The following is a 12758-nucleotide window of genomic DNA, read 5'->3' as shown; positions in this document are numbered from 1 at the left end:
TATTATCCACAACTATTCCTAGTAAAATTAAAAAATGAGGTTCTTATCTGGAAACCCAAAAGTGGTCTCCATTGCTTGAAATAGTCTCCCATATATTTTCATACACATATGTATGAGGTCCAAGAGTAGCCTCTTGTATCAGTGGGGGGACAAATAAGAATAATAGGCACTATATATGCACATTATATCTATGAAATGATTTTTTGAAACAGACTATGTATTCATGGATTTGTACCACATGATCCTAACTTGTTATTATTGTTGTGCTTGGTTTTTCTGTTTATGTATGCCTTACCCTGAATCTCAATAAAAATTTAAATAAAAAAAAAAAGTCTCCAGCTGCTTGCCGGAGTACTTTGTTGTAAGCAATGATATAAACCCTAAATTTAAATTAAAAAAGGGGGGGGGGAGTAGCACACTAAGAAAACATACTTACTGCAGTAATAAAATTGGAACAATTTTACATAATTTTGTTAAAATAACTGTATAAATAACATACTGTATGTGGTTTTCACATACATACACAATCTAACACATATTGATTCCTCCCCTTGTTCAATTTATATTTGAGTCTTAAAGGAATAACATATTTCTGCTCATTTTTGCCACAAGATCAGAGTGTGTGAAAATGAAATATTGTTAAATAATTGAAATGTTGATCTTCTGTGTTATAGGGACAGTAAACACCAGAATTTTTGTTGTTTAAAAAGAAACATAATCCCTTTATTACCCATTCCCCAAGTTTGCATAACCAACACAGTTATAATAATATACTTTTTACCTCTGTGATTACCTTGTATCTATGCCTCTGCAAACTGCCCCCTTATTTCAGTTCTTTTGACAGACATGCATTTTTAGCCAATCAGTGCTTGCTCTTAGGAGCTTCACAAGCTGGAGCTCAATGTTATCTATATGAAACACATGAACTAACGCCCTCTAGTGGCGAAAAACTGTCAAAATGCTTTCCGATTAGAGGCAGTCTTCCAGATCTGAGACATTAGCACATGAACCTCCTAGGTTTAGCTTTCAACTAAGAATACCAAGAGAACAAAGCAAAATTGGTAATAAAAGTAAATTGTCAAGTTGTTTAAAATTACATGCCCTATTTAAAATATGAAAGATTTTTTTTTACTTTCCTGTCCTTTTAATATTTTAAAACTATTTTTAATAATTTAAAAATCTTTTAAAAAGTTGTGAATTCTTACAATGTAATGAAATGTCATTAAAAGGCCACGAAAAGGGCGATTTATCAAGCTGAGGTGGACAGGGGCACACATACACGCCCATGTCAACCCTGCAGCTAGCCTCTGGCAGGCTGAATTCAGCTTGGCACACGAGCAATATTTTGTGCTTGCGTGCAATCCCGCTTCCTGCCCATGCACAGCCAATCACACGCAGATAGGAGCTGTCAATCTCCCCGATCGGACTAGACCACGGAGATTAAATTTCGCCAATTTAGAGGTGGTGAAAGATTAGGTAGGCAGCAGTCCGATGACCACTACTTGTTAAATACAACGTACAGGTTCTCTTGTGAGAACCTGCAGCCAGTCGAAAGGCTTGCAAGGATTTTGATAAATCGACCCCTAATAGTCCATAGTACGCGCTCTAATTAGAGAATGTAATTTTAAGACTAGTGACCGTGTACTTCTTGCAGAAGTACAGCTTGGGACCTGCAGAGCACTGCTGGTCCCAAACAGAAACTGCCACTGATCCAATCAGCAGGGCTATTTACACAGCTGGGTTGTGTGACTAGTGCTGTTGGTCTTGAGCAGTACTTTTCTTCGTAGGGGTTAAAAACATAAAGGTGTAGGTTCGCTAGTCTTAAAAATGACATGCTCTTAAAAGTTAGAGCATGTCATTTACTCAAATATAATGGCCCTTTAACAAGATAATATTAATTTCTAGTATTCTTTTTATTTTTATTAGTTTTGCATCTTTATTTCATATTAATTTGGAAATTAGTCATTCTATACATAGACACTTAATTTTTATGAAATCTATTTTTGTAAGGTTCTTGTAAATGAAAAAAGAAGAAATGTTATCGGAGGTCAGAGCATGTAAATGTATCACTGCTACAGAATGACTTGTATTAATTGGTGTGCAGGCAAGCTTCTCAAACGGAGTTGTCCGTGCACCTTCCCTGCATACGAGCAGCGTATCCTCTTAGTCTGCTTGCCTTATTTATCATTACTCACTCCAATAAGTGTGTGTAATGCCACCCCCTTATTTAATGCGAGAGAAGGGCCTGTCAATCACCCTGAGCAAAAGTGTTCAGGTGCAGACTCAGAAGTGGCAGAGAGTATAAGAAGCAGTGGCTACTTATATTGCCGGAAATAGGCTTGCATGATATGTTATTGGAAGAGATATCTAGATAGGTAGTGTGCACTGCGTGATATGAAATAGTGTTGCCATCTAGTGCTCATGCGAATGTATAACATTGTTGAAAACTTGTCATATTTCTGCAGACACGTGCACGCTCCTGAACTTACCTTACGGGTTTTTCCAAACTACAGTATAAGACAAGAAAACTAAGACATTTTGATAATAGAAGTGAATTAGAAAATTGTACGTTCTGTTTCATAAAACAAATCTACACAGTATAATAATCTATTTCCCTTTAAAGCGGCTAATATAGAAGTCATTTGGAGAAGAGACATTAAAGTGTGTCAAACCATCTCGCATCGTGGCTTCCGAGCTTTGAATCCACTGCAATATTTTCAAAGTAGATTGATTGGACTTCTCAAGTAATGCATAGTTTCCAACATTTAAAAAAAAATTCCAGGGACACTTTGCAGCAGAGCAAGCAAGCGGGTTACTGGAGTATTGACGACCTACTGTTCAACTGCTCCGCCCACTCAGTTCTGCAATCAAAACACACCCATTTGAAAGTAATAGTATAATTTAGACTTATCCATAGCTTATTATACAGATTACAGCACCAAGCTCTTACACCTACCCAGTCTCTGGAACACATTCTGGGCATATGGTTATTTTTACAACACAGCATCAAAATTAGAAAGACAAATAATATGTGAACCCATTCAATAATAATAACAATATTCCATTAGGAATGAATTATATTTAAATAATACACTATATATATTAATCATCTATCTATCTGTATGTGTGTGTATATACATGCAAACAACAAATGTTGTGCAAAGGAGATTTTCAGGGACAAATCCAGGGACATACAACAAAATCCAGGGACTGTCCCTGGAAATCAGGGACTGTTGGCAACTATGAGTAATGTAGAACGCTAAAATCATTCTACCATATATTTCCACGCTTGTATCTCGCACAGGTGGGTTACAACTGCAAACCGTATTTCCACAAAAGATCACACACAAAAACTAACTACCAAAATAGAAATTACTCGATGCCTCACTAATTTTTAGAAAATTCAGTTAGTAACAACAGCAAAGTACTTCCGGCACCCTCCCCACACCCTGAGCTGAGGAGCAAGGTATGCAGCCATGCAAAGACACAACAAACAAAACAGGAAACGAACAGAGGTACCCACAGCAACCATCTGCCTCTATCTAGGACTTTAGATCCCGCCCCACACAGAGGCGTGACTGAATATCCATCTTCTACGTGCTACAAAGTCTACAAACGACCCTGTCTTCCCTTTAGTCATCCCTAAAAAGGGCGTGGCTAAATATTCAGCGATTACGTACGAACAACGCCTACAAGTTGCTATTGAGGGAGAAAGGGGCGTGGCTTGTTGCTTTCGTGTGACTACGATCGGAGTACGCGCCTGCAGCGCTCCGGTGACGTCACGCCCGGGGTTTCCATCCATCGTGAGTTTTCAGAGGAGCTCGGCGTCATGGCGGCTGCCTTGAGCTAATTCGCCTGTGTTGGAGAGGGTAGGCAAGAGTTACTATCTTCCCCTAAGCTGCATAATTGGAAATATATTTTTATACATGTAAACATCGCACCCTTTACATTATCAACGATTACTGGGCCTGCGCTGTGGTATTTTGTAAACAAAGACAACATAACTCTCCTTGAGGAAGAACGTTTGGGAGATTCTCGTGACAGGGAAGGTTCTGTCCCTGGTTGAATCTAAATTTGAGGTAAACAGTCAACGCTGCTGCCGGCTAAAGCTCGAAGTGTGAGTGCGGCTGTCTGGACACGCGCGTGAGCCTGAGGTAAGGAATTATCCGGGACACAGCGAGTACATTGAAGAGGCCTTCTGGTTACACTAACCTATTAGGTGACAGGGAAGGGTATGGTGCGGTGCTCTGCTGCCCTTTTAAATTGGAGTGAGTGAATTTAGTAAATATGTGGTGAGTGACCGGCCAGCCTTGGTTAAGTTACTGGTTAACAGTGCATCTCATTCAAGACGTCCTTTTTAATTCACACGGGTCAAGAGAAGTACATAGCCCGGGTGAGCTGCTGGGAGGGGTTTGAGATTTTTGGAGCAGATGGGTCTTTTATGTCCTGGGAAGGCCTGGTGAGACGTGAGGAGAAACTTTGTGTGATATATATCAGCCTGTGCTCATTTCCGCATATTCTTTGGTTGTTTGTGGAATGACATGAGTTTGTCTGTTGATGATAACCCACAGACAAATCTTGCTTGTTTTTATAATCTATGAAATTATTGTACTGTTCGACTGCTTTTTCTCTTCACTAATTTCTGTTTGATATTCAGTGTATTAGTTCTTCTTTATAGAAATATTTCTAAAAGGACTCGTGATGAGCCTGCTTTCCCTCTTCTATAGTACATTGTCTGGTGTTTTATGGGAATGTATGTCTCCTGAAGTATAGGAAGATTTGTATCGTACTGTGCCTGCCATAAGTCTTTTGTACTATGTTGCAAAATATTATTTATGAAAGATAAAACTGCGTGCAATTAAATCAGTGTATAGTAATGTTTCTGAGTAAATTATTTAAAATGACTCAATTTCACAGTATTTTTTTTTTAAAAAATCTGGTTTAGTTCACTGAAATTAGATGTTTATAGACCAAGAATAAATACAATATTCAGTGTCTTTGAGTGGATATTGAATCTTAAGCTGTTGAGAGGTCTAAATATGTGAGTTTGGATTGTGATCTGGCTCATCATTAAAGGGGGGCGAAGACTGTATTTTAACACTAACAAGAAAGAGAATTTGTTTAATCACATAGTGACATGCACATTCAATACAATCACATTCTGTATTAGATAAGAATGCAGCCAGTGATTTGTGTGTGTGTGTGTATATATATATATATATATATATATTTATAATTTTCACACTCTTCTTGTTGGCTCACTGGTTATATCCTTATATGCAGTGTCAATGATTTGCATTTGACACCTTTACAGGTTTTTTTTTTTTTTTAAATAAACGTTCTAGTGAAATGGCATTTTAATTTTACAATAGAATACTTTTTTTTACATTTGTTTGGTATAAAGATGTGGCTTATTTTCTACAAAAGTATTTTATTTGTACATGTCTTTATTTTCTGGAATATTTAAACATTTAAAATTTTAATTTCCCAGCCCTGTCTTACTTCTTTTAATTTATGTGGCATGCATAACAACTTTATTACGTTTTAATATATAGAGGTGTATACACCATTGCTTGACAAACCCAGGTGCCCTGGAACCAATGGCGCCTTAGAATTAGACCCCGATTTAGCATCCCCATGGCACATGAGTGACCCCCAATTACCTGCCATCACCAGCTACACCTAAAATTTAGCTTGGTGCACTACAATCACTTTATTTGAGCCCTAAACTAATTTTTGTATGCTTTTAGAGATTTAATGCTCTTTTGTGAGAGTGACTGAACAATTCAAATCTGTAAAAGTTCATCAGTTCTTTCTTTATACACAGATGTCTAAGAGGTTGAATGCAGTTTTGCAGTGCACTTCATATTCTTGGTACCTGTTGTATGTTTGACAGTTTACTCTGGCATAGTGTGTCAGGCTAAGGTTAATACAAACTGCTTGAGCATTAACTCGCCAATGTGAGTCCATTTTAGTCTTTAAAGATGTGGTGGTCAAAAAATCACTATTTCAGCTGTTAACATTTCTTATCTTCCTAAAATAACTACTGGCGACTTGTTGGATTAAGAAATATTAACGTCACTCATGTTATGGAAGGGTAACATGGGTATTATGTCAGGTTTTCACAAATCCTTAGTGTTAGCTAATCATGGCCCCTAAAAGATTACTTATGGCACATTTTGACATATTCCAAGTGTTCCCTATCGCCTCATGATAGGCTGCAAGCATTTTCTCAGCCAATTTAGAGGCCCATCTGAGGTAATGCTTGGAAGTAGGCTTTTTGACACTCTAACTATAAAAAAAAAAAGCCGTACAGCTAGAGAGCTAATTGGAGAACAGTTCAGTTAGTTAAAAAAAAAAAACTAGTTTTGAAGTGGGTGGCTGGAGCATGGTGTATTAGATTGGCACGGTTAGATTAAAAAGTAAGTTACAGTGCAGCTTTATAAGTGACTAATTAAAGTCCATTTAAAATATTGCTTAGTTTCCAGACCCGATTTTAAAACATGCCAAATGTATTATTACTTTAACAAAGGATACCATGAAAACTAAGCAAAATTAATGACCGTAAATTGGAAAGCTGTTTAAGAGTGTATGCTCTATCTCAGGGATCGACAAATCTGTTTAAAATTTAGGGTCCAATAAGAGTAATAGGTAGGCAGTGATATTTGTATATAGATATATCGGGATTAACTCAAAACGTTAGGAGCCAGGGGTAAAAATCTAGGAGCAAGTGGCTCCCAGGCTTCTGGGTTTGTCGAACCCTGTCCCATCCAATATATTTGTTTACTCTTGACTTTACAGGGACAGTCTAGTCCAAATTAAATTTTCATGATTCAGATAGGGCATGCAATTTTAATCAACTTTCCAATTTACTTTTATCAAATTTGCTTTGATAATGCGCCACATTACCGCATTCCTGAGCGCAGACGTAACCATTGCAGAATCCGACAAAACACACTGCTTGTCGGATTTTGCTGCCTTGACAGAAGCGCCGCCGCTGTTATGAGGATATTATTTACCACTGAATTTTTGCTACATAAATTGAAATACATATTATATGACTAGAAAGCTATGTATGAGTCCAAAAGAGGAAATCAATTTTGAACACATTATCATATTTATTTGTAATGCGCCACCAAATTCCACTAAAATAACCTCCAAAAGCGCACAATAAGTTACACCAGATTATAAAGATATAAAGAGAGTTGGAGAGACCAACTCTTTAGTAAGACTACATATATAGCACTCACAGGGTAATTGCAGTAAAGCAGTCCTTAAACGGAATAAAAAAACTATATACAACCTTTAGTGGTAATAGCAAGATTAGTAAGCACAGTGAGTGACCTAGTACGATAAGCACATACAGTACGTGCTGAGCATCAGTTTTTATATACGATAGCTAAGCTGCAAATGGTCCCCACTCCATATATGTTACATATAAATCACACCTCCAAATTTGATCAAATAAAAAAAAATCGTTAACTTTTTACAAACTATGTTCTCACTGAAATTATTTACAAAACGCTTGTGCAATTATGGCACAAATGGTTGTAAATGCTTCTCTAGGATACTCTGTTCAGAAATAGCAAACATATATGGCTTCGGTAATTAGAAGGCTGCTAAATGTCGCTACGCACCACACTTGTATTATGCCCAGCAGTTAAGGGGTTAATTTTAGCTGAAAACAGCTCTCTAACCCCCCCCCACCCACCTATTTGCCGCCATCTTGGTTACTGACAGCTGTCTGCCAGTACCCAGTATGCCAAAAAATTTGGTATTTTATTTTTTTATTGAAAACTGACAATTTTTCTGTAGTGTACCTGGCCCCTCTCCCAGATCCCTTTCCCAATATTTATTCCACCCTCCCTCCTTCCCATACAGTCTTCAGTGAGTAGGTCAGAGCACAGGCGCTCAAGCTTCCGTGTTGCAGGACAACGTGGTGTTGCTTAGGCGATGACCTCAAGGATAGCCAGCTGTTAACGTAGCTACAGAGTAAATGCTGAATACAAGGTGCAAAGCCAAAGGGGAGCAGGAACCAACTGCTCAATACATCAAAAACAAAGGTTGCACATCAGGTCCGAAATTCACACAAAGGTTTATTATAAAAATAAGACCCAGACAGACATGGACAGATAGAATAGACTATACTATCTGTCCATGTCTGTCTGGGTCTTAATTTTATAATAAACCTTTGTGTGAATTTCGGACCTGATGTGCAGCCTTTGTTTTTGTCTTCAGTGAGTCTTGGACTTAATGTAGCGTGCACGCCCCTGTCCACTTGCGCGCACTTCATTATCTGGAACTGCTTCCAGCGATGGGCTGCCCACCCACCAACGAATGACACCATTGCTGGCCAATGCAGAGAGGGCCACAGAGTGTCTCTCTCTGCATCTGTGGCTAAAAAAGGGTATTGCAGGATGCCTCATTATCGAGGCATCACTGCAATACCCTGAAAGCGATCACGATCGCTTCCAGCGCTTGAAACCCCTGAGGATGTGCCAGGCACGCCCTTGGTCATTAAAGGGACATTATACACTCATTTTTTCTTTGCATAAATGTTTTGTAGATTATCTATTTATATAGCCCATACAGTTTTTTTTTTTAAACGTATAGTTTTGCTTATTTTTAAATAACATTGCTCTGATTTTCAGACTCCTAACCAAGCCCCAAAGTTTTATGAGAATACCGTCGGCTACCTTCTCCAGCTTGCTCCTGTTTGTGTAAAGGGTCTTTTCATATGCAAAAGAAGGGGCAGTGTCTTATTTCCCACTTGCAGTGGGCTTTCCAGCTACCTTTTCAACAGAGCTAAACTGAGAGCTTCTAAGTAAGTTTTTAAACAGTTTTATACTGGATTTTTATATCAGTTTCTGTGCATCTTATTCTTTATAGTAGTGTCTAGTACATGCAGTTATATAAAAATGAGTGTTTACTGTCCCTTTAAGGACTGTTTTTTGAAGGACGTGTCTGGCATGTCCTCGGTCGTTAAGGGGTTAAATAATACATGTTGGAGTTGACTGTCCCTTTAAGTTGGTACTTGTTTCCAGTTTTGTGTGCTTGCTTTTGAAATGTTTTTGGTTAGAGTATTTTGCTATGTTAATTTGAGTGTGCTCAATATGTAACAGAAGCATGAGTCTATATTGAATAAAAAAAAAAAGTTTAAGGTAATACAAATATATGGTCATGCACTTAACATTCTTTTATTTTTTTATTTATATAGGTATTTTGGAGACTTTTCCATACCTATGGTGTTCTTGACTAAGAAAACAAAGTATTTCAATCCTGGGGTGTTAACTTTGACTCAATTTCTTGAGTTTGTACATATTTGTTACAAATTGTTGAACATTTAAAAATGAATGGACATAGTGACGAGGAAAGTAACAGCAGTGGTAATTCAAGGTAAGAATTCAATTTATTCACTCTGCTTTTGTGCACTAAATATATGTTTAAATTTACTACACAATAAACAGCACAGTTGACAAGCACTGTTTAAAGTGAATGTAAAGTTACGGACAGCCGTTAACGCCATATTATTTTTTTATCCAAAATAGGGCAAATTTAATTCATCGCTTTTTTTTAAAAACCACAAATTTCGCTAAATCATACCTTTTTTATTACTCTTATTCTGTCCGCACTTCCTGTGCCCGCCATATTGTCTCTTTGATTGACATTTCTTGTGAATTACAATGGTCAGTCATTGATTTCCCCCCCCCCCCCCGGGGCGTTCAACCCCATTTTTTTGAAACGTCATGCGCTTCTTCTGCGCATGCGGTAAATAAAATTCTTACTATTTAATTCAGATGCGCGTTCACGCAACGTTCATGCTTTATAGCCCTGAATTTCAGAATAGAGCAATCTACATTGATCGCCTGCGAGTAAGAGTGGTATGACATGTTAGATTGCACTCGCTGACAAAATGGTATTGAATGTATTCATTCATTGAATACTATGTTGCAATGTCATGAAATAGGAATTTTGCGCAGGTCCGCAGATCGATGGGGGCACGCTGAAGAGCTGCGTATAGAGCGGGTGGGTCCCGCTCTATATGTCACTGTCGATTAAGGAAGTGCCGACTGGGAGGAGTCTTGGTGAAAACAGAATAAAGTTTGGTAAATAAATAACGAAATGGTAGAATTCAAAAACAAAAAACAAAAATAACTGTGGTTTCACTTACTAAAAGTTCACAAATGATTATTAGGCTTCCTCTCAGCGTAACTTTACATTCACTTTAAATACATTAATCTTGCTTCATCCAAAATTATTTTTAATTTAAAACAATTTTATATTTAAAGCTAACCAGAAGTGCATAAGTGGACCCAAAGAGCACACTGCAAGATAAGCATAACTCTTGTTCTTTGTACAAAGTTTTATTAAATAAATTGCAATGCTTCTTACATTTTTTCTTTAAGTTGCAACACAGAATGTCCCTTAAATGTTTGACTGTTTAATGTTAATGTTTTCTAGCTTATACTACACAGATATGGCTGTACAGTATTTCCATTGCGTAATTTATTTTCTTAAACCTGCAAGTTTAGAATAAAAGCTTCTTAGAAAGAGATACAAATGTAGCACTGCATCTGTGTACTCTGGGGCTGCAAAATTAATACAATGTATTTTTGATTAAATACATTTATAATGGTTTTAAAAAGTCAGGATGAATGCAATTTCACAATGCTCTTGATTCTACTACCAAAAAAAAAAAAAAGTGGTTCGAAATTTCTTGATAATTTATTATATAGATATATAATTAAGTGTATGTAGCAAACACATTGAAAATATCCTCCATTATGGTAAATGATCAAATAAGGTTGGGTCAAGTGAGGACCTATGTGAATGTAAATTGTTTATATTTGTGCTAGGGCTGATAGCGTAATAATAATTATGGGCATATTTGTATATGCCCTTTTAAATTGCAACTACTAGATAAAAGGCAATTGTGATGCCATTGAAAATGTGTGTAAATTTTCTTAAACCTGCTTTTGGGCTTAATTTATCAAGCGTAGGCTGACAGGGGCATACATATGCACCCCTGTCCGCCGCAGCTTGCCTTTGGCAGGCAGAATTCCTTTGGCGGAATTCAGCATTGCACAAAAGCGCTGCTGCACCCTGCCCGCGCACAGCAAATCATGCGCGGGCAGGAGCTGTCAATCTCACCGGTCAGAGTTGGAGATGAGGATCGTAAGCAGTGGTCTGATGACCACTGCTTCATAAATAGACAGCAGGTTCTCTTGTAAAAATCTGCAGTCGAAGAGTAGGTAAAGGCTTGATAAATCGAGCCCATAGGGACGATTTATCAAAGTCTGGCGGACATGATACGCTGTAGCTTATGTCCGCCGGACATGGCTGAACTGCTTGTGCAATGCCGTCTCCTGCAGATTCGCGGCCTATACGATCGGGTTGATTGATTACCTGCTAGCAGGGGGTGTCAATCAACCCGATTGTATAGGATCAGGCGGATTGATGTCTGCAGCCTCAGAGGCAGCTGACCAGTTAAGGAGCAGTGGTCTTCCGCTGCTTCATAATTGCTGTTTCCAGCGAGCCTGTAGGCTTGCGTGGAAACGGGACATCGGGGGCCATACTGCCCTTGATAAATCAGCCCCTAAGTGTCAAAGCAAATGGATCCATTGCAATCCATATTCAGGAAGCTACATATTTTAACAAACCCATCAATTGTGCTAGTATGTTAATTTATAGTATTTTTATTTTCACCTAGAGTGTTAGGATTTTTTTCTAAGCTTTATTGGATAAAAGGGTGTTTGCAGTTGCTGGTTACATGTAAAAGCTTTATGCTTTTCTCCATTCATTACACTTTTTAAATCATGAAATCGAATGTTTTGAGTTACACATTGTAGTATGGATATTGTATCTAAATTGAATATATATTCTACCATTTGAAGGCATTCTTCATGTTACTAAGCTTGATACACCTACACAGCAGTTTCCACATTTTCACAACTTTTATTTTTTGCTGGAAAAGGGAAAAAACCCAGTATGGTTTGTTTTTAAAGATGTCCTACAGACATGCTCTTCTGGAAAGGCATTTCTTTTGTAATTTCTACCTACAAATGTAGATTTTGTTTCCTCTTAAAGAGACAGTAAAGGCATAATTAAACTTAATAATTCAATAGTCCAACAAATTTAGTAAAAAACTTTGGGTAGCATTTACAAAAGTAAATAAGCTTTATAGGAAAGAAATTGTCATCAAACAAGCTTTCTATAAATGTAATAAAGAACCCAGCCGATCTCTAAAAAGCAAACCGGTAAAGAATATGAAATGACTAGTAGATTAAATAGGAATGAATACAATCACATACTCTTTTAATGAAAGTAAATCATGCGATTTCCAGAATATAGGTAAAATAACAAATTCAAGAGCACCATCAAAACATGCCATTTTTAACAGCTTTCCAGTTTACTTGTATTATCAAATTTGTGTCATTTTCTTAGTATCATTTGTGAAGAACATACCTAGGTAGACTCAGAGCAGGAGTGCACAGCTGGTGGTGCATTGCTGCTCCTGAGCCTACTTTGCAGAAAGGGATTCCAAGAGAACATTTGACAATAGTAGTAATTTGAAAAGTTATTTTAAATGGACAGTACTCCAGAATTTGTATGGCTTAAAAAGTTAATCCCCTTATTACCCTTTCCCCAGTTTTGCAAAACCAACACAATTATATTAATACTCTTTTTACCTCTGTGATTACCTTGTATCTAAGCTTCTGCAGACTTCCCCCTTATTTCAGTTCTTTTGACAGACATGC

General features: G+C 37.5%; 1 protein-coding gene across 1 annotated transcript in view; it reads left to right on the top strand.

The window, feature by feature from the left end:
- Positions 1 to 3766: 3766 nt before the first annotated feature.
- Positions 3767 to 12758, top strand: part of CHD1 (chromodomain helicase DNA binding protein 1) — a gene marked incomplete in the record, with an annotated part of 628386 nt that continues 619394 nt past the window's right edge. Inside the window, 3 exon segments of the mRNA XM_053701514.1 lie at positions 3767 to 4154; positions 8652 to 8824; positions 9218 to 9396. Of these exon segments, the coding sequence (XP_053557489.1) occupies positions 9350 to 9396 (47 nt within the window).

The sequence above is a fragment of the Bombina bombina genome, chromosome 2, assembly GCF_027579735.1.
Source record: "Bombina bombina isolate aBomBom1 chromosome 2, aBomBom1.pri, whole genome shotgun sequence".
In the NCBI taxonomy this organism is placed as follows: domain Eukaryota; kingdom Metazoa; phylum Chordata; class Amphibia; order Anura; family Bombinatoridae; genus Bombina; species Bombina bombina.
The sequence above is the reverse complement of the archived record's forward strand: the minus strand, read 5'-3'. Positions and strand labels throughout refer to the sequence as shown.